This window comes from Plasmopara halstedii (assembly GCF_900000015.1).
Source record: "Plasmopara halstedii genome assembly, contig: Scaffold_3060, whole genome shotgun sequence".
NCBI lineage: Eukaryota > Oomycota > Peronosporomycetes > Peronosporales > Peronosporaceae > Plasmopara > Plasmopara halstedii.
The window spans coordinates 3,234,256-3,254,960 of record NW_020189964.1 but is presented as its reverse complement, the minus strand read 5'-3'; the positions used below and the strand labels follow the sequence as shown (position 1 = coordinate 3,254,960).

At 45.8% G+C, this 20,705-nt stretch overlaps 2 protein-coding genes across 2 annotated transcripts; both read right to left on the bottom strand.

The window, feature by feature from the left end:
• Positions 1–8,652: 8,652 nt before the first annotated feature.
• PHALS_07158 (uncharacterized protein) lies at positions 8,653–8,905 on the bottom strand (the record flags this gene model as incomplete). The annotated part of the gene is made up of 2 exons (XM_024720577.1): positions 8,653–8,751; positions 8,816–8,905. 2 exons carry the CDS (start codon positions 8,903–8,905, stop codon positions 8,653–8,655), a joined length of 189 nt encoding a protein of 62 aa, XP_024585762.1.
• Positions 8,906–16,416: 7,511 nt separating this feature from the next.
• PHALS_07157 (uncharacterized protein) lies at positions 16,417–17,960 on the bottom strand (the record flags this gene model as incomplete). Its single annotated transcript, XM_024720576.1, has 2 exons — positions 16,417–16,848; positions 16,914–17,960. The coding sequence occupies 2 exons, from the start codon at positions 17,958–17,960 to the stop codon at positions 16,417–16,419; spliced, it is 1,479 nt and encodes a 492-aa protein (XP_024585761.1).
• Positions 17,961–20,705: the final 2,745 nt, after the last annotated feature.

The window sequence follows — 20,705 nt, the reverse complement described above, 5'->3', positions numbered from 1 at the left end:
CGTCTGCTTGCAGCAGTGCACAACCGATGGCAAAGTCCGAAGCGTCACAGACGACACTAAAAGGGCGGTTGGGATCTGGCAATGCCATGGTTGGTGCACGAAGGAGGCTGGCTTTGACCACATCAAAAGCCTCCCAATGCTCGGTGTTTCGACACCATTCTTTATCCTTCTTAACGAGATTCGACTATGGCCGTGCCATTTCTGCAAAGTTCTCGATGTACTTGTGAACGTAGTTGGCGAGGCCAAGCCACCTGCGCAAGTCCTTTTAGCTCTTTTGAACCGGCCAGTTTACAGTGGTCTTTACCTCAGCAGGATCGCTCGAAGACCACGCTTCCCAATGCCGAAGATGCACTTGTCTGTATTAGCATACAGCTTATTAGTGGGCATGCACTCAATCACCGCTTTTAAATTGAAGATATGTTTCGCTTCATCCGTCCTCCCGCTCTCTGCACGACTGTGAACGAAGATGTTCTCGAAGTTTGTCTGTGCATACGCCCAGTGGCGCCTGAACAATTGCGTCACAAGACTATTAAATATTGCTAGTGCATCTGACAGCCCTCGAGTCATCACCAACCTCTACCAGAGCATGCCGCTCGGAGTACTCACTGTTGTCGATGGAACATCACGGGCTCTTATGAGCAATTAAAAATACCCATCGACCAAGTAAAGTGCTCTGTCATTTGTACAGCCAACCATATTGTTCTGGAGACATCCTTCCTAGAAATCGGCGTCTGTGCCGGAATGGTGGTAGCGTTGAGCTTATTGTGAGCATTAACGATACGTCACTTGCCGTGCGGCTTCCGAACAAAAACGTGGTTGTCGAATGGGTAGACTTGCTCTCACAACCCACTCCTGCGTCGTGCTTTGCACGGAAAAAGTCGAAAATGAAGTCACACAGCTTCTCGGACAGGAACCACTGGCGTGTTACGCAGTAGTTGGTTCCCGGAATCAGGGACGCACACTTTGGTCCGGAGGTAGGACCGACGGCGGGTCTTTGGAGACGACGTCTTGAATTTTGCACCACAGGATAGTACGCATCCTAGGGATCTTTCAGACTCGACAACCCACTTCGTGCGCTCAGCACGCTCCTGATGTCCTGCAGGACGGTGTAAAGATTACACGTACTTTAGTAAGGAAGAGCGAGTTGCACAAGATTGTGCGACCGTACATAGGTGCGTATCAAACAGTTAGTGTAAACACACAATGGTGTGATTACACCGTAACAAGAAGCTACCACATGGCAGGATTGCCAGTAATAATGCGTATTACAATACTAATTAGGTATTACTATATCAATCATGAAAAAATAGGGTTGAGATATTGGCGACTCTGCCGCAACAAAAACAATTACATACAGTTTCGTTCTTAAACAGAATTGTTCGAATGCCTTGGTACGGCTTTAGTACTCAAAAGAAGCGGATCGCAAGCCACTAAACTAATACTGGTTCTTGGAAAGTACGTAGGGTCAGTGATCTTAGCTTAGCTTTCTCTAAGCAAAGAGCTACGACAGCTCTGCTGCACTTGGTAGAGCTCGTAGTGAGTCTACGCCTCAGTCGTTACAACTGATCTTCTGTGAGGATGGAGAAATACTTCTATTTGCCTTAGGGCATGCATGACAAGCTTGTTAAGCTGATGTCCCTGCTGGGCCCTGAGTGGGTGGAGCAACTCGTTGCGCAAGGACCTGAGGCCATAAGCGCGCGCCTGAAATCGTTTTCAAGTTATAAAATGCTCTGTTAGAGCACTTACAGCAGAAGCTGTCAGCGTCCACTGCGTCTATGCCGCTCATGGTGAGCCTTTAGACCTTCGAGGGTAAGGACGGAGAGAATCTACTTTTCGAGATATGGAGACCGAGATGACTATGACATCCGTCATGCTCCAAATGAGTAACAGCACGCGAGCTAGCTTTCTCCAAGCTCGGCAGCCGGGTGCGAGAATGAACACTAACGTGCTGTGCTTTGATTGATGCAGCGGTTTCCTCCTGGAAGAATCTGAAGCGTCAGCTTCTGTGATCGTTCTCGCCGCCTAATTTGGCATATCGCGCGAGATCGTGTTTCCTTGCTGCCCGACAGGGCAAGAAGGGGTTGGTGGACTTTGTCCAGGAGTTGATAGATCTTATTGATTGCCGGGATAGTAGCATATCCTCTCCTCGAGGCGGTCGCAGTGACCGTCTTTATGAAGGTCCTTCGCACTGGCGTGGTCAACATGGAAGTCTTTCGAGTGCATCCGTCTTTTTTTAAGAAGCGGTGAACGTGGCATTAAATGCCGAAAATAACTTCAAGTTGGCACGACTTGGTTGAAATGCACACCCTCAGAGCTCCTCGAGCGGGCCTGGGCCGATGGATCTCAGCTATGCTGAGAAATAGGAGGGGGCTCCGAGCTACTGGGCAGCGTGTAAACATTCGACGGCGTTTTGTCTGTGGATACACTCATCATCTTCGGACGGATTGTCCCTTGTGCAAGGTGCGTAAAGGCTCGTCGAACCGACGTCCTGCTTCTTACCAGTCTGGTTGACGCGGGAAAACGAGAAGCCCCCCAGTAGGTGCGGGGTGTCCTACTGGGGGAGAACTGAGTTTTGTAGAGCCTCAAAGAGGTAGAGGGCAGCAGGGCCCTGTTCCAACGAGCTCCTTGCCCTAGCATACAGCTGCCAACCTTCGATCGTGGAGCGTCGAGCAAAATTGCCCGATGCACCAGAATCGAAAGGGATTTTCCTTGGCTTATGAAAGCCCTTCACGTTTGCTTTTACGACCAGCAAGCCCGGGTTGCATACAAGCTCCGTGTTCAAATGCTGGAAGCGCGGGTGAGTGACACCGTCACTGTTCACTTAGCGACGGCGACTTGTGTCACTGTGTCGAGAGTCCCTGTGGACATCGGTGTCATGTTCCTTGACTTTGATAGCGTGGAATGATGTCTTGTCTTAGACTTGGATGCAAGGTGTGACCTTATCCTTGGTATAGCATAGTTGGAGCACAATGAATCATGAATTGATTGGAAGTCGAAGGCCTTGGGCGACACGCGGACGTGTCCTAGTGGAGGTTTGGTGAGTCATGAACCCATCACTGCTAGGAAGCTGAAGCGCCATTGGCACGAGCACTAAACCGGAGCGTTCAATGTGCTGAATATCGGAGTATCCGAGTTGTCATACACTAAAGGTGTTTTGGAATAGGGTTCCCAGCGAGGCCCACTGAACGCTGCTCAAGTATTGGAGCAATCGCCGCATGCCGAGAGTGGCATGATTGGCCAAGGGTCGATGCTTAGTGGTCGAGACCCTTGTGAAGCACGTGGAGTGGCACGTTAACCATTTAGTACAGCAAATGTTACGAAGAAGTTGCTGCGCGCCGAAATGGCATGGTTGGACGAGGGTGAGGCTCTTGTGATGCACGTGGAGTGGCACTTTATCCACTGGACAAATACTGAAAAAATAGCAGCTCTTCGTCGGATGTTGTTAAAAACATCAAGGCTTCGATGGAGCAGGGAGTGAGGACAATGGACGACAATAAGTGCGTGTTCCCTCTGGGCTCGACGAGGCGTAAACTTTTAAAGAGAGGAGACGACGATGCCGAATACTAGCTGCAAGACGTAAAGCGCCGACCCTGACTCAGGGTGTGTTTACCGTAGACGATAGCGCACAGCTATACACCCTTGTCAACAGAATGACGGGGGAGGAAGACGGCGACGTCACCCTCGAGGCTTTTCCCGCGATTGATGCTCTTTTTGAGGTGGACTAGATGTCCTTCATAGAGTTTGGCGGTGCCTAAAAGACAGGAGATTAAGCCGCGGTGGTCATTAAAAGACCGAACGATTAACTCGTCGTCGCTTCTGGATGAATATGTACTGTAGGACACCAAGAGGGTGCTGAGCGCACGGAGTGAGTTGTCGATACTGAAGGATCCCTCTATATTTCGATAAAAGAATTGTAAGACGTCGTCCCGAAGACCAGCCGTCATCTTACCTCCGAACCAAAGTGTGCGTCGAGAGATCGACCTAGTTCTGAGAACCAAATACTGCAAAACACGCCAATGGCCCCTGTCGAAAGAACAGCGTGACGTCATTTACGCCTTTTTCCGTGCAAAGCCCAACGCAGGAATGGGTCGTGAGAGCAAGTCTTCCCACTTGACACCCACATTTTGTGTCCGGAAGCCGAACGGCAAGTGGCGTATCGTTCACGTTTATGATCAGCAAAAGCTCCCACCATTCTGGTACAAACGCCGATTTCCTAGAAAGGATGATCTCCAGGAAAATATGGCTGGCTGCACAAAGTACAGCGCGCTCGACTTGGTCGATGGTCATTTCCAATTGCTCGTGAGAGCGAGAGATTATTCGCGAGTACTCCGAGCGGGATGCTCTCGGAGTGGCTGGTGATACCCCAAGGGCTGTCAAATACACCATCATTAAATCGTTTTGTGACGCAATTTTCTCAGATACACCACCAACATTTAACTGTTTTGCGACGCAATTGTCTAAAGTCCTATAGAACCATTTTACGACGACATGTTCGTCCACAGTCATGCAGGGCACGGGAGGACAGATGAGAAAAATTCATTGTCCATTTGAGAGCGGTGCTCGAGGGCATGCGCACGAATAAGCTGTATGCCAAGGCAGACAAGTGCATCTTCGGCGTGAGTAAATCCCTTTTTTGGGGGCTTCATTGGAAAGCGTGCCCTTCGAGCGATCTCGCTGAGGTCAAGGCTATTGTAGACTGACCGGTTTCAAAAGAGCTAAAAGGACTTGCGCAATTGGCTTGGCCTCGCCAATACTGGCATAAGTTATGCGGAAATGGAACGGCCATGTCTATATCATTGATAAGGATAAGGAATGGTGTCAGGACACTGAGCATCGCTGCGGTGAAGAACTACCCTGTGCACGACAAGGATTTACTTGCGATGAAAATTTCCACTTGTCAAGTTCGGAATCCCCCTGCTCAGCTTCAAGCCGTTCGCGATCTTCACAGATCATGCATCACTTTGCACTGCGACTTAGTCGCCTCACTTTTTGCAGAAAATGGCCAAATTGCTCTCCTTCTTCGCAGAATGTAACTTCGAGGTGAAGAATAAGTCAGGAAAGCAGAAGGCTTTTGCTGATGCGTTGTCAAGCAGACCGGATTATGAGCTTGCTCATGTCATAACGGCGACGTCGTCAGTGACGGATATCACCCGCGCCGCATATGCGGGTGATGATATGTGCATAGCGCTGCTACAGGCTTACGGGAGCAAGGAATTTCAAACTCGGACAAGAAATTGTCGTCGCGACTGCGCACACGGTTGCACTGATATTAATCGAATAACGGATTGATGTATTACGGCACCGACTCGACGGGCACATCACTGATTGTGGTTCCTCACGATGAGAATAGGAAGTAGCATATCCTCTATGAGGCCCATGACACACGACACACCACTTTGTGGTCATCCTAGTCGTGAGAAGACGTGCAGCTCTGTGAGTTACCACAACTGGTGGCCCATGCTGTACAAATAGACGAGCACATAAGTGCACACGTGTGAGACGTGTCAAAGGGTGAAACCCTCTCCGAATGCAGCGGCGCCGTTGGCCATTTTACCAATACCCTCCGGGTGTTGACAGTCAATGAGTATGGCCTTTGTATTTGGTCAGCCGAAGGTCTCGGCGGGCAACACGGGTCTGGTAGTCTTTGTGAACCGTTTGAGCATGATAGCTCACCCTGTGGCAGTCCCAGACATCATCGACGGTGGGGGTACAGCGACACGTTTTGTCAAGCGTGTCGTTTGGAAGCATGGAATTCGGAGTCAATTGTCTCTGATAGAGACCCACGCTTTACTGAAAATTTTGTTCTAGATTCTTCAGGGTGCTGGGTACCAAATTGCTTATGTCAACAGCGGACCATCCGCAGACCAATGGCCAAGATGATCGCGTCTATCACGTCGTCGAGGACGTTCTTCGCAGCGTCACGCTGAGACGCCGAAGCGCCATGCTACCACTCTTAGAGTTTTCACCGAACAAAGCAGTACATTCATCTACCGGCTACACGCCATTCTACGTGAACGGGCTTTTTAATCCTCGCGTCTCGCGGACGCCGCCATCCCATGGCTTAGGAGAAGAATTGTAGAGCGGCTAGCTGATGTAAGCGTCCGTAAAGAAGTCGATGACTTCCTGTCAACCAGACTGAGCGTTTTATCACACGTTCGCGATGCAACAGCTAGAGGCCAAGACATGCAGATGAAAGAAGCAGAAAAAAATGTGGAAAACGTTGAGGTCGGGGGCCTAATTTTATCTAATACTAAAAGTTTTCCTACATATGCAGTCTCTGCTTGTTTAAGACAAAGCTCCGACCACGGTTTATTCGACTCTTTAAGGTCGTGGCAAAGCATGGCCTTGCTTATACGTTAAGTCTTTAAGAAGGATGCGCACCCGCCCGTTGTTTTATGCGCTCAATCCGTCCCCGGATTCGGCGCAGTTGAACGCGGAAGCGTTGGTGCCGAGGCAGCGCCCAAAGGCGCTCGGCCAGCCAGAAGTTGAGCCAGCAATTGGATCTGAGCACAGAGTGCAATAATTTTCGTTTACAACGGCGCAAGGCGATCCACCGTCGCACGAAGTGACGTATTCGTCTGCTCGACGGCTAGGAGCAGCTCCGACAGAGCGCGATAGTTCTCAACGTGAGGCAGTCGATGCACAGAGTGCTCCAAGCTCTCCAAGTCTTCCGCACAGCGGTATGTGACCCCAGCATGATGCTCAGCAAAGTCCCGCTCTCTAAGGACCTCGTCCCCCAGAGCTCAAATAGCATCGCGAGTCACCGGACGGCGATCGACCAAGTCGTAATAGTCCGCCGCAGACCCTTCTTGATGAAAAGGTGGCGTCTATTATCAAGTGGAACGCCTTGTGGGTCGACGTCGTCGACGGGGTCGAGCCCAATATCTTGTGAGGTGGCGATAATACCCAAACTCCGAGAGCTCGTGGGAAATTAAGGTGCCACTTCGGAAAGACTGCCCAGACGTCGTGGACGATTATGGTCAGAATGATAATGACACTCTTCGTCGTCGTAAGCCCCGCGCTTCTCGTCAGTATTTTGGGAAGCCGAAGGGTTATAAACTGAGCTCAAGCTATGGTCTTGAGCTGCTGTGGTCATCGACTCGCCCGTGTGAGACATCACAGAGCTCGCAGGAGCGTTATGAATGTTGCATGTGTCGCAGGGCGACAGAAGACAGGAAGTCGGCGTTGCGCATTGAGGTTGGCAAACTCGAATCTAAGATTGCGCTCAACGCGCACGTACACTTCCTTGTCGCTCCGCTGTCACTGAGACAGCAAGGAAAGTGATCGTTGCTGCTGCACGCATCGCTCAAAGAGCTCCTCATCATCTGCAGCGGCTCCGCCAGGGGCAAGCACCACGGGAATAGAACGCATTGCGGGTACAGAAGAGTCTCCTCTTTCAGCGCAAAGTCGAGCTCGGTACCTATCCATTGGGATTTCTTGAGGTACCAAGAAACGAGCTCAAAGATCTTTCCTCTGATCAAGCTCAGCTTGTTTAGTGGCCGAGGGCCCGCTACGTAATGGTCGGATGATCGCCTCTTTCGCTACAGTAGCGGGATCCGCCGAGCGGAAGCCGTATTCTACGCGAGGGTCAAGGACGAAACGTTGGTACGAGCGCATGAGAGCCGCCCTGTGGGCAGCCTTCAACTGCTGCTCTTGTGCCTCGTCAAGGCGCTTGGTAATACTACCACATCCCCCGAAGTCGAGAGGTCGAGAAACGGACACGGTGTCCGCAAGGTTTGAGCAGGGCTCACTTCGCGCCGTTGGCGCACCTCGATTTCCTCTTCTTCACATCCTGGGAAAGGAGTATCCGAATCGTAGTCGACTTCTACAAATCCATGACAAGGAAATACTCCGTCAGTGGCGGGCGCTGTGGGCGCGCCCGGTTGCCGAGGGCTTAGAATGTGCTTCGCGTTGAGCCGCGGACGAACTGTCCGGATTTGTACCCTGTCCAGAAAAAGAAGGGCTTTGCCCGCGGGTGCCCTCAGAACCAGCTAGGCTAGGTGTTTTTCGAGTCATAGAAACAAGACTCGTTGAGCAGAAAATGTTTAAAGATGATCCTAGGGACGTAACGGTGTCTCAGACACGCGAGCCTCGTACGAGGCGACAGTAACATGTTAATTGTGGGTATTCACAGTTTGATGAGAGAGTGTGTAACGGGGTCAGACGTACTCTTGTATACGGGGTGGGTCACACAAGATGGTGTGGCCGCACAAAGGTGTGGATTACACAAGTCGGAGTAATCACACAATGGCGTGGCTACACCGTAACAAGAAGCCACTAAGCGGTGGGAGAGCCAGTATTTATGCATCTAATTAAAAAAACTAAGGTTTGGATAAGGGCGGCTCTGCCGCAAATAATACAGATAGATATAATTTCAATTTTGAATCGAAGAGTACATTTGGCTTGATTCGATTTTTAGATACTCTTGGAGGTAGCGGATTGCGATCCACTACACTCGTAGTGGTTCTGGTATGAACGAAAGGTCGGTGACCTTAGAAAGCTTCCTCATAGCAAAGAACCACGGTTGCCCTGCTGCGGTTTTGCTCCGCTATCTATTTATTATTCGCCCGTCCTCGAAAAAGCTTTGGTGTACGTGGAAGGTATTTATGCAAAATGCTCATGGGCGAAGTGCCCATACAGCTACGATGACTGCTACAGCGAGTTGCTAGAAGCTATGCCACCATCGCTGCTATACGTGTACTCAATTCCTGAAAGTCCGCCAACCACTTCTTCCTCAACAAGTTGATAAAACTAGGCTGCGCGCGAAGAAATAGATTGGACGGTGCAGCTCTGCCGCTTGGGTATTTTAAAAAACCTGTTTCGTTTTCATGAGAGAGCGCGTTCTCGTACGTTCTCGTGCGCAACCAGAGTATTTATGCGAAGCGTAGTTGCTACACGTCTTCATCTCAACTAGATGATGTTGTTATTTCATCATCTCCATCTTGTGGTCTGATTACTTATGAAAGCAGTATTGCTTGTTATATTGTCATAGGAGTCGGTGTATCACCGGCTCGTTCTAGATGCACTTCTATTCTTTTCAATATATATGTGCCTTGTTGACAGGAGGAGTACATAGATGGACACTGTATGTTTCATCGACACAATGTATTCATCTCTTACAACAATCAGTCATCAGATAGACATGCGTTCCAAGTCCACCGGAGTAAGCACGGCACCATGCGCCGAGAAATTTTTAAGTCAAAGATTCCGTGTCAGCAAATGCACAGACGAATCCGCCAAAAGTTGTTCCTAATGTGCGAAATCGAGCTTAACGATGGTGCCATGTTGTTGCTTAATCAGAGATTAAATAGGAAATACTTGCTAATGTCGTACCAAACAAAATTACTTAAGTAAAACACGACTATTAGAAGACCATGCGAGGCAATCAGAAAATTTTCAAGAAATGAGTATGTTGATACTAAAAGTTGTGAGAGGGCGCTGCTCACAAACAGTTCCTCAGGCACAACACACACACTTGTGCGACGAGGAAGAGATTCCCGATGTGGAGGGAGAAGGACAGTCCCGACTTGGAGGGAAGAAGAATGACTCAATACCTTAAAGATAAATTGCAACTCAATTAAAATGAGTTATGGTTCCTAGCTGCATCCAAAACACCCCAAGGGTTTCTAGAGGTTTTAGAAATAAGTCCCTGGACTCCTGATATATAAATCAAGGGTGTACTGAGGTCGAACCTCAGCTTCAACTATTAAGAGATCTTAGGTGTACGTGGCTTGAACTTCGAAAGCTTGAGTTTAAAATTTTGTGGTAGGTATCCGTAGGACGGATTGGCTTACGCCACCCACTTTGACAGCTTGAGCTTTAACTTTCGTGAAGAATATCCAGTCGAAGTGACTACCCACTTCGAAAAACAGAGATAAGTCGGTCTCGTCACCAGTACAGACCCCAAAGTAGGAACCGGCATTCTGCCTCACGCTGAATGTTTGTGACTTCATATAAGAAATCACGTATGGATTTAAGAACACTATACTGTAATATTCTTTATCAAATCCGACAGTGCATACAGAATGTTACAAATGTGAATCAATATGGTGATTTATCTTTGTTAACCTTACTAATCAGCTTTTAACAGTGTCGCTGAAGGAAACGAGCATTTTAATTGTGTGCTTTAATTAATGAGAAACGCTAGAACAGTAATTACTCAAAGAAAAATCATTTTACTGTCCAAAAGATATTTAGGGACGCTGTCTTCCTTGCCCAAAGTCAGAAATTCAAAAAATGTTTTGGTCATTACACCAATGACCCTTTCGGTAATAATCGATACCTTTTGTGATTCGAGAGGTTCTTTACTGTGTTTCCATCTCCTCCAGCCACTGAATGACATTTAAGCGGTGAGACTTATATTACCACCCGGAAAAGGATCTGATCGTAATTCCACGCAAGATACCGACTTTTTAGCTCCTGATTTATGGGTCTGCTTGCGAAGAAACGCAAACTTGATTTTGGCAATCAGCGTAATATTTCGTTGTGCTGCTTTTGATAACCAGCTTAACGAATATAGATCGAGGTCACGTCCGAAATCTCCTCAATAACAGGACTAAATCCACTACAAGTAGGAAATACATTTTTTTATCCTTCGGGTGTTCTGGATGTCTGAGACGTTATCGACCCATAGACGTCGATAGTAAGTGCCATTTTGAGCAGCAATTGTTATAAATTTCGGGAGCAAACAGGCGCGGTCCGACATTTTGCATGCAGCCATAACAGGACGGCCCTTTTTCTCATCTTCACCTCTGTTACAGCCGACAGGACGAACATTCGCTGGGGCGATTATATTGTTTTTTTGATAGATCTGCAAAAATTTCATCAGCAATGACCAAGCACATAACGCTAGCTGACAACAAACTTTGCATGATAACTGACACCGATTCTTGTGGCGCCAATTCTTGTAGATCTTCATCCAAACGAGCGGCGCTATGAGAGAGATTAACTTTCTTCGGGTTTAAAAATAGCGTCTTTTCAGACTCGCGACAACTACTGAGATATAGCGAGCATGACGCTTTCTTAATGTATACCCATTTTGACCTCCGACTCGGCCCGATCTGCATCTACTTCATCGCGAAAATTTGCTATGAGCATATTAGATGTCTAGAACTTGCGTAGCAAATTGCCACAATCTCAATGTTCAGCAGCATCTGCGACACTAACATTTTCCTAATTTGGTATCTATTTTCCTCTCCTGATCCTGTAGTCATAGAATTTAGCTAACATAGATCAAATATCGGTTGTTATGGCAACTTCCGGTCAAGAACAATGAAACGTAGGGTTCGCCAGAATGGCTGACACCAAAATTTCGATCGATATATACTTTGCTTGTCGAGTCAACAGAATCAAAGGATCTAGTGTGGAATATCGAATACATTAAATACATCTGCATAATGGTACCACTTCTCAAAATACTACTTATGTCAGATCAAAGTGTCGAATGTACGTACGATAACACCAAAGACTGAAGAATTTAGCGTCAGAGTGACTAATTAAGGAGTGGGGATAGAAGAAGGTGGGTTTTGACTTCTCCTCCCACGTCATGGCATGATCGCGTCAGCTGTATTTCTCGCCGAAATATCTTTGTACTATCGGAGTATGTAAGATGACGCTTTTCGCAACAGTTCCTTAAGTACAACACACACGCTTGTGCGAAGAGGAATCAGTTCCCAAAAGTAGAGAAAAACAACAGTTCTGACTTTGAGGGAAGAGGAACGAATATAGGGCCTAAATACAACTTTGCATCTGAATAGAGGTGTTCCTAAAATAGCATGCTAAACCCTTCAGGGATTCCTAGAGGTTTCATAAACAAAACGTTTCTATGAATCTGATTATCACAATCAAGGGTGGGTTGAGATTATACCTCCGCTTGAGCTTATTCAAGATCTTGGGTGTATGGTGCTCCATTTTTAAATGCTTGAGCTTGAACTTCCGTGGGAAGCTCCCAGCAGAAGGGACCGGCTGACACAATTCACTTCAAAGGGCAGAGGTCTTGTCACCAGAACGAATCCCCAAGTAGGATCCAGCATGCCAAATCACACAGAATGTTTGTGGCTTCATAGAAAATGTCAAATATGCATGTAGGGAGACCACACTATAATCCTTTTGTTACAAATTCCCACAATGCACACAGAAGGTACTAGATGTACCCTCATGTGATGGCTAAGTGTAGCCTTCACAGAATTTAACATTTTCTTAATCAGTCGGCGACGTTGTTGACAGTGCATTATCTCAATCATGAATTCAATTGGCATACGGCTGCCTACAGGCGCCAAACATCTCAAGAAAATGAGCTTAATGGTTGTCAAATGCAGCGCTGAAAACTTATCTTGCCGGACAAAGTGTTAAAAGATGTAAGCATTGTCTCGTCCACACTTGCTACACCCCCCCCCCGGCAATAGACCAGCTTTGGTCGGAAGGGTTGGCGAACAAATCTCTTCATGTTGAGAAGATAAAGTCCAGGTGTTATGGTGACCTTATCTATTTTTGACAAGTGATTTTTCCTACTTACAAAAATACCTCGGCACTGCGAAGTGTCCACAAACACAGAAATTGTGATTTATTTGTGCGGTATATTTTGTTAAATACAGTGAAGCAAAAATATTTTTTACACATATCATCAATAATCGTAAATCCGAATTGATGTATGGCGTACTTTACCTGGACAGCAATGAAGAGGTTAGCGCACATTCTTTCGAAGTCGAGACGCTGTATTCTTTCCAGACAAAAACGATCTAAAGCTCCAGGTACTTGCTCGACAGCATCTCCCGTTGAAAAGAATTACAGACGTGTTATCAGGTGGTCGTAGATTCGCTCATGCATAGGCGTTTGAGCGTGTCTGCGATCACTTGGTAACTATTCGTTGCGTAATTGGTAGCAAAGCCCTTTTCTATATTACATTTAGCTTATCATTGTGCTCTCACCATTCGTGAATAATTGTAATTTATTGTGATTCTTTTACATTACAATTCTCGATAAAATTCACAATGAAATTGTTCATGAAGTAAAGTAAATTTGCGGCTATTCGCAGCTTTTGAAATTATTGTTTAAGCCTCATGTTGTATGTCTAATTAAAAAGGAGAATGCTGATTGAAAATATTAATGATATACTTAATTTATATGATTTCATGCTGGATACATCCACTTCACGGACAATGGCACGCTGACAATTAGTAACAACAGGACTGTTGCAACGATAATCTCTTTCTTAATTACCGGATTCTCCTTGAAGAATGCATCAAGATTCATGCGCTTCTGTCGTATGTAGTCCAGGCTTTTAGTTAACTTGGACTTCAACGGCTTGAATGCGGAAGACATTGACCATCTTTCTTCTGCACGAGCAATGATGGGCGTCTTGGCTCCCTTGAGATAGCGATGCAATACTGAAATGTCCGCATTCACGTTTCTCCTGCTGGCTTTAACAGCGTTTTCGGTTCCCTTTACAATGCAAACTTGTGTCGCTGCGATTACCGCAATAAGTAACGTAATCTCCGAGACGCATCTTTTCCTCATAATGTCTTTAACTAATGAAATGGACCGTGGTAAAGATGAACCCCAGTCCTCTGAATAGGGAAAGGGATCTTGACATAACTCTTGGTTTTGACTGGGAAGTTCTTTTGTACACGTCATGCAAGCATAGCCAATGAAGCGTCATATCATCATCGCGTCGGCGGAATAATTATGTACTGTAGCTGACCAATTATGCTGATAGGTTTTAGACCAGAAGAGGACTCGTATAACACCGGAAAATGAGCAAATGAGTCTATTCTGGATGCCCATGACTGTAGCTCATCGTAAGATACAGATTTTTGAGATATCTGCATATTCGAAGGAACAAGTAGAGATTAGAATGTCGAGAGTGGTAACTGTGAATCTTTGAATCTGGTTTCCCTCTTTATACTCAGGAGCCATGGGAGCTGCACCTATGTTATGAGGTTTACTAGCAAAGTTCATAGGGCGTTATCGCCCCAAATGCGCTTTCGGAAATATCATCTTTTGCTCACTTTTGTTCTGCTTATCAAATATCACTTCGATCTAACGTTGCGCGTACCAGGAAGTATCAATGGATATTCTCACTGTCCATCCAAATATAGGCGATAGGTGGCAGGAAATCAGTAGATAACCGGCAATCAATTCAAGTCACAAAAACACGAGTGCTTTGCGAAATTACTTTCTATCGTTTGAACGATCTTGTGAACCAAAAGCACTTAGCGTCAAAAGGAGACGATCTGATCTTTTACTTCACATCGGAACCAAGAATGTGTTTTATTTACAACTGGAGTGTCGGCTGATGTGTTTACAGATTCTTGCTTCTGCTTTACTGACAAAAGCTATGATTCCACCGATTCAAGTCGTGAAAACTATAGTTTCTCTAACGACATCGAGCTATTCTTGATAAACAAGCGAAGTTGAGGTGATGCGAGAGAAAATTACGTACTAGATTTGATGTCATGTGACGATATGAATCAAAGACATCGAGAAGAATTCGATAGACAAACAACAAACGATATGATTCAAAGTATAAATAACGTTCGATCGACGCTAAGGTTCAGTTTGTACAATTATCTTATGATCACAAACTATCTCAGAGAAAGATTGCACTGCTACATGACAGCAACGACAGCATTATATGAGTTTACAGAAACTGCTGGGACTACCGAGTACGAGCGAGGTGTAAAGGTACTGAACTGGAAGCGTTTGCGGCAACCACAAACTAGGTCAAAGCACAACCTTGAGTGAGCTAAGAAAGTCGCAAGGTAACTATCTGAAAACGACCAAGGATTTGTCACTCTATAAAGCATGCGGTTGCGCAAGAACTCGATTCTGCTTACGATCATACAAATAAATAATGAATTGTACCATTTGTAGCTTTGCAAAATGTGCGCGCTTCAATCACTTCACCTAGGTAATTCCAAACAATTTCAGTTTTGGCTCTGCGCTGCAGTATACATGCTTTCCTGTACTTTACAGTGCTGTTGGAGCAATCACATCAATGTTTTGACCCGAGGTATCTACACACTACCAAAACAACGTTTAATCCTAAGAGATTTATGCGATTATCACCTCGTGAAAATAATTTTTAGCTAGTAACTCGTCAAAGTTTCCTAATCGGTGAGCTTCTATGCAAATTTTGGATTCCAACAAATACTCAATGCCGTTATTTGCCCGAGTGCAATGAAGGCTACCTGTGCTAACTAACGCGATCAGATTTCCATGTTGTTAACCAAACTTTTGTTATACTTTCAGCGTCCAACTTGGTAAGAATTCAGTAGAAAATCGAGCATGTCAAGTTCGGATCTCCAGTTTCTGGGGTACAATCTTTTTATGTATTGCATCTATCAAGACACGATGAGCTGCTGCAAGTCACTACATACAGAATTTAACATCGAACTTGGAAGCGTATGCTATCAATGTTGTACCGCTCTTTGTTATAGCTTCCACTCGAAGAATGCAATTCGATTGGATTGCACATAGATTCAGTCACAGTTTTTCCTTATTAAATATGCCGATACTAATGAGAGGATGATGCGTTTTTTACTCTAATGCAGCGCAGTTGTGGTTGAACACTTCAAAATTGGCAAGCGACGTATTTCCGGTTTTCAGCTTTCTGTGTGCTTTAAACCTACCGAGCTCTCGAAGGCTGATTCTACATGGTATGCAGTTAAAACTGTCATGGAAGCATTTGCCGCTTCTGTACGGTGTCCTACCTGCTTGTATTCTTAAAACAAAAGTCTGTTTTTTCGACCAGCACTTACATCATAGATATCACGTCCCACCCAACGGCTCTGCAATTGATTTAACCCAGCGGTCTCACGGACTCCATCACTCAAACTCTCGCCATAACACCCGAGCGAGTGCGTTTTTTTTTAGAGACATGGATCGAGCATTTATTAATAATACGTGTAATGGGAAGAGCTTAGTAGATTGTGGACTCCGAGAGAGAGAACATAGCGATTGCAAACCTTCTGCAACAAATATTGCAGTCATCAAGTCGTAAAGTTTGAACGTACTTATGTATCGTGTGCTTTTGCATGCCGACAAAAATGTTCTGGTCTCAATGCTTTCCTTGTTTGTTATCGGAACAACCTTAAGATGAAGTGGTTTATCGAACAAGGTCAATTTTTTGTTCGATCGTAGAAAGGAGAGGACATAAGAATTGCGACGACTTCAGAGCTCAGTCTTCTTTATCCGGAGAATAGAGTTTTAGTTTTGTCGAGGTTAAACTCCGCTTTCGCACGAGGCTATGCTCGTCACCAGACTGGACTATGGGTTCTGAAAATTTTGACGCATAATAGCTACAACTTGAAGGATCGGGTCAGCAAGTCTTTACAACAGGCCAAAAAATACGTAAAAGGACGAACGTCAATATTACGGCATCCTGTACGCGGCGTCAAGTTTGATCACCTAACATTTCTACAATTTGACATTTTGATCCATTAAAACGTTCTCAATAAGCTCCTGACTCGCTGTAATATTTCCTGCCACGGTTCCGAGCATAAAATCTGTCAGCGCACGCACGGCTACAGGGTCGTAAACTGAGTGATTTTCCTTTTCCGGTCGCACCAGAGAGCAAAGCTGCAGGAGAGAAAATTCTCGATCGGACGTTGATGCCTTTGCTCGCTTGGTGAGAGCATATCCTTGGTGACGAAAGCCAAGGCCTTTCACGCGTTGGTCATCAAACTCCAACGGAACAACACTTGCGACCCAGATAACAATTTCACGATCGTCTTCGACATATCGTCGTAGCACTTGCTTAGCATGGAAATCCGCTCGAGCACTATCGGCAAAAAATTCTTTTGCAAAATCCTCGATGATAGTTTCAGGTGTATCAGGTGTCTCCAAATGCTTCAAGCAAGTCAAATACAGCATTTGTCAGCAATTATATTATGATTCTGTCAGCTTGTTCTCACCTTTGCCGCTTTTCCTTCGTACATATTGCCACGATGTTTCTCTGCTCCTTTATAATGACTCCACACTGCTTGTGCCGTAGCCCGCATTCCAAACGGCATGACTTTGTTGGCAAAAATATCCAGATACATGCAATCGGCCCCTTCACGCATCCTCGCATCTCGATGTGTCGTTTCCATTGTAGCTAAACCATTGGCAGCAAACACTACGTCTACTTCGCGATATGCTCGATCAAGATGAGCCAATAAGTCCTTGAATTCATTTACATCGGCTCGGAAGTCCAGTTGTCGACCTTGTGAGTACTTTGCCTTTTTTGTCTCTGATAAACTCGAACATCCGATTATTTGTTGCTTGGCTCGCTTCTGTAGTAAATTTTCGAGACCTCTGGCCATTCGAATCTGATTCTCCAGAATAAGTTTCAATCGAACATTGTCGCGCTCTGCTTTCTCTCTCCTCCGGCGCTGACGACACGCCACTTCTTTCCACACTGTTGGTGTTTGTACAGAATCGTAAACGGACATAATGGCGTCTTTTTTCTTGACGTTCGTCTGCTTTTGATTACTCTGCTGACAGATACTTCTCGTCTGAAATCTCGTATGAAGCTTAAGAGCTTGCAGCTCAAGTTCCAGCTGAGTGGCTTTTTCACGAAGATAGGCCAATTCAATTTTGCGCTCATTTCTCGCTCGGTTTGGATCACCTCTGGTCACGGGCTTCTTGACACCAACTGTCGTCTTCTTTCTGCTTCGCCCGACTATCTTCTTTGTCAAAACCGTTTTTAAAGTGGACAAACCGCGTTGGCTCCTTCCAGACGACTCTTTTGACAATTGAAATCCTGGAGATGATGGGGATGCTATTGTCGTATCATAAGTGTCGTGTGGAGACGCTATGTTGAGCGGTAAATTCGTGGTGGATGAGAAAAATACACTGTCTTCCACAGGAGCGGGGGATGGGGATGCTGTGAATACTGATGTGTCAATAGAGTATTGCTCCACGAATGAAAGCGCCGCCTCGAAAGCACGCATTGCGTCGTCATCTTCTAGGAAGGCCATGCGTTAAGAAGGAGGCGAGTGCCTCGAGGAACATCAACAAGTGAAGCATTTGATTTGTATTCCTTCCTAAACCGATATATGTACAGAACTCGACGTCTTAAGAAACAGAAGGACAAGCAAAATGCACGAGAGCCAGACAGCTTGCAAGATAGAGTATTGATGACGCTACTTGTTGGTCACAGTAAAGATTAACGGAACGGCGGTAACTCAACAGTTGTAACTAAATGCGCGTGGCCACTTAATATATTGCTGGAAGAGTCAGATAAATTCACAGTATTTATTAATACCGTTAAGGTATATGCTTCATTGTGCTTCCAACCTTTAAGCTTTTGAGGCAGCTTCTCCGAATCTATCACCGATAGCGCAGCATCAGATGAATTTCTGCTTTTTTTATCACCGTACTTTATTGGGATCTGTCTAATGTTCTCTGGTCAGCTTTATTGGTCCGGCAAGCACTTCGACTATCTTTCTTTTTTTGTACGCCAATTAAGTCACGTAGGATCTTTCACGTTGCACTTCATCACAAGCATTTCATGGTACTGACGTCGTGTAGGCTTTTTTTCAAAACCATAGACATGATGGAAAATGAGCTAGGCCAATCAAGCGAAATTATGGTAAGATGTTTGGTATACAGGTACAAAGTGCGACTCGTGACATGATGTAAAGTTCATTGTGTCCTTGTGCGCAAGAAATTCCGCTTAAATGGATGTGTAGCGATAACCGCTGTATGGAATAGGAGGATAAGGCGCATAGGACGACACTCCAATCTGATCTGAGAAAGATGATGGTTAGAAACGTGTATATTAAGTACCGTTCATCTTGAATATATGTCACTATAAAGTTAACAAAGCAACTACTAAAGTGGGCAATCTTTGGATTTATTTAACGATAAATCTTTGAGTCGAAACCCCTCTGCCCAAACTAATGGCAATCTCGTTGCGCGTGGTAGGGTTTGTAGTCAATCTCACGATCGAGTCGTTCAAGGACTGTATCATGTGTGAGAACAATTTATTCCAGGACTCACAGACCAGCAAAGTAACCTTACGTCTTTCTTTGGCCCCGACAAAATCAAAGAACTGGCACCAGCAGGACCGGATGCATTAATTGCTTGTATGGAGGCGCCCACAAGTATAGAGCACCTCAATCGGGCTCTGGTTGGAGAACCGATGGTTTAGCGGATAGGTATTTACAGGTCAAGACGGATTTTTATTCTCACTCTGGACGACGGAAGTTGATAGGTCTAGGAGTATGACCATGCTCCTAACAAAGTAAAAACATGTCACGATAACGGTCTTCTAGCGAGGTGACCGTGTGTGATCACCGGCACTAATAAGTAGTGTCTTGTTAAATGAGGCGTGCTTAGCATGGAAAGATCCGAAGCGGCAAAACTCACCGCTGTTTGTATCGCGTATCCTAATGTATAGATTGCGTTTGAAGCTCCTGCCAATCCATCAAGATTTTCGAGAGCTAGCTCATCATTTCCATTCATTAAGAATTCTTCCTACTGCATTGGCGTTCGAGATTCATCCAGAGGCGGTAGCGGCTGTCAGCTTTGTAGAGAATGTTTGATCAGATGCGACTCGCACCGAAATTACCGCATCGACTCTTCCTCTTTCGAGGAAATTGTCGGGTTATCAACATGCAGAGGTGAGGCACCTCAGTCATACTGAGGGAAAAGACGGAAACATTTTAGCTGTCGAGCAGCTTTGTGAAACTCGCAGATGTTTCATCTGTGGGGCTACAAACATCTGCTCCGTGTGTTTTCCTTTCCCTTTCGTCTGGAATGAACGAAAGGTCGAGCTGCTACACAAGGGTGTACAACAAATCCCTCTCCGGGGAACACCATGTACCAGTAGGTACAAAGCGACCCGATGGAAAAAGTGGGTTTTGTTGTACCTCCCCAAGGCTGTGATCTATAGAATTGATCCCTAAAGAATATACTCTCTTTAAGAAGGTGGGGGCTTACAACCCGGCACAGTTGGATGTTGATCGCAACCTCTTGGTCTTGAAGTTGTTGATAGTCCTGATATATCTAGGAGCGTTGTGCAATCACGTACGACTCACCACTGTTGTAACGGGATACACGTACCCAAAGTGTAACGGCGTAACACGTGCCCTTGAATGAAGAATGGGCACACAAGATGAAGTGACCGTACAAAGGTGCGGATTACACAAGTTGGTGTAATCACACAATGATGTGGCGTAACAAGAAGCCACTCCGTGGCAGAACTGCCAGTAGTTACGCATTTTGATAAGGTTTTACTTTGGATATAGGTGGCTCTGCCGCAAATAAAACAGTTTTTTACAGTTTCAATTCTGAACGGAAGAGTGTATTTGCCTTGGCTAAGCTTATGGGTACTCTTGAAGTAGCGGATTGCGATCCGCTACACTAATACTGGTTCTGGTACAGAGCGTAAGGTCGATGACCCTATGTAAGCATCCGCTAAGCAAAGAGCTACGGCAGCCCCGCTGCTCTTGGCAGCACTTGCAGTCAATCTACACCAGTGTCGTTCCGACTGATCCTCTGTGAGGATGGAGCAATTCTCCTATTTGCCCAGGGCATGCAAGACGGACTTGATAAGCCAATGCCCCTGCCTGGTCATGATAGCGTGGAAAACCTTGTTTCGCATGGCTCTGAAGCGATAAGCGCGCGCCTCAAGGCGTTTTCGAGCTATGAAAATGCTCTGCTAAAGCACTTACATCAGAAATTGTCGGCGTCGACTGCGTCCATGACGCCACCGTCGA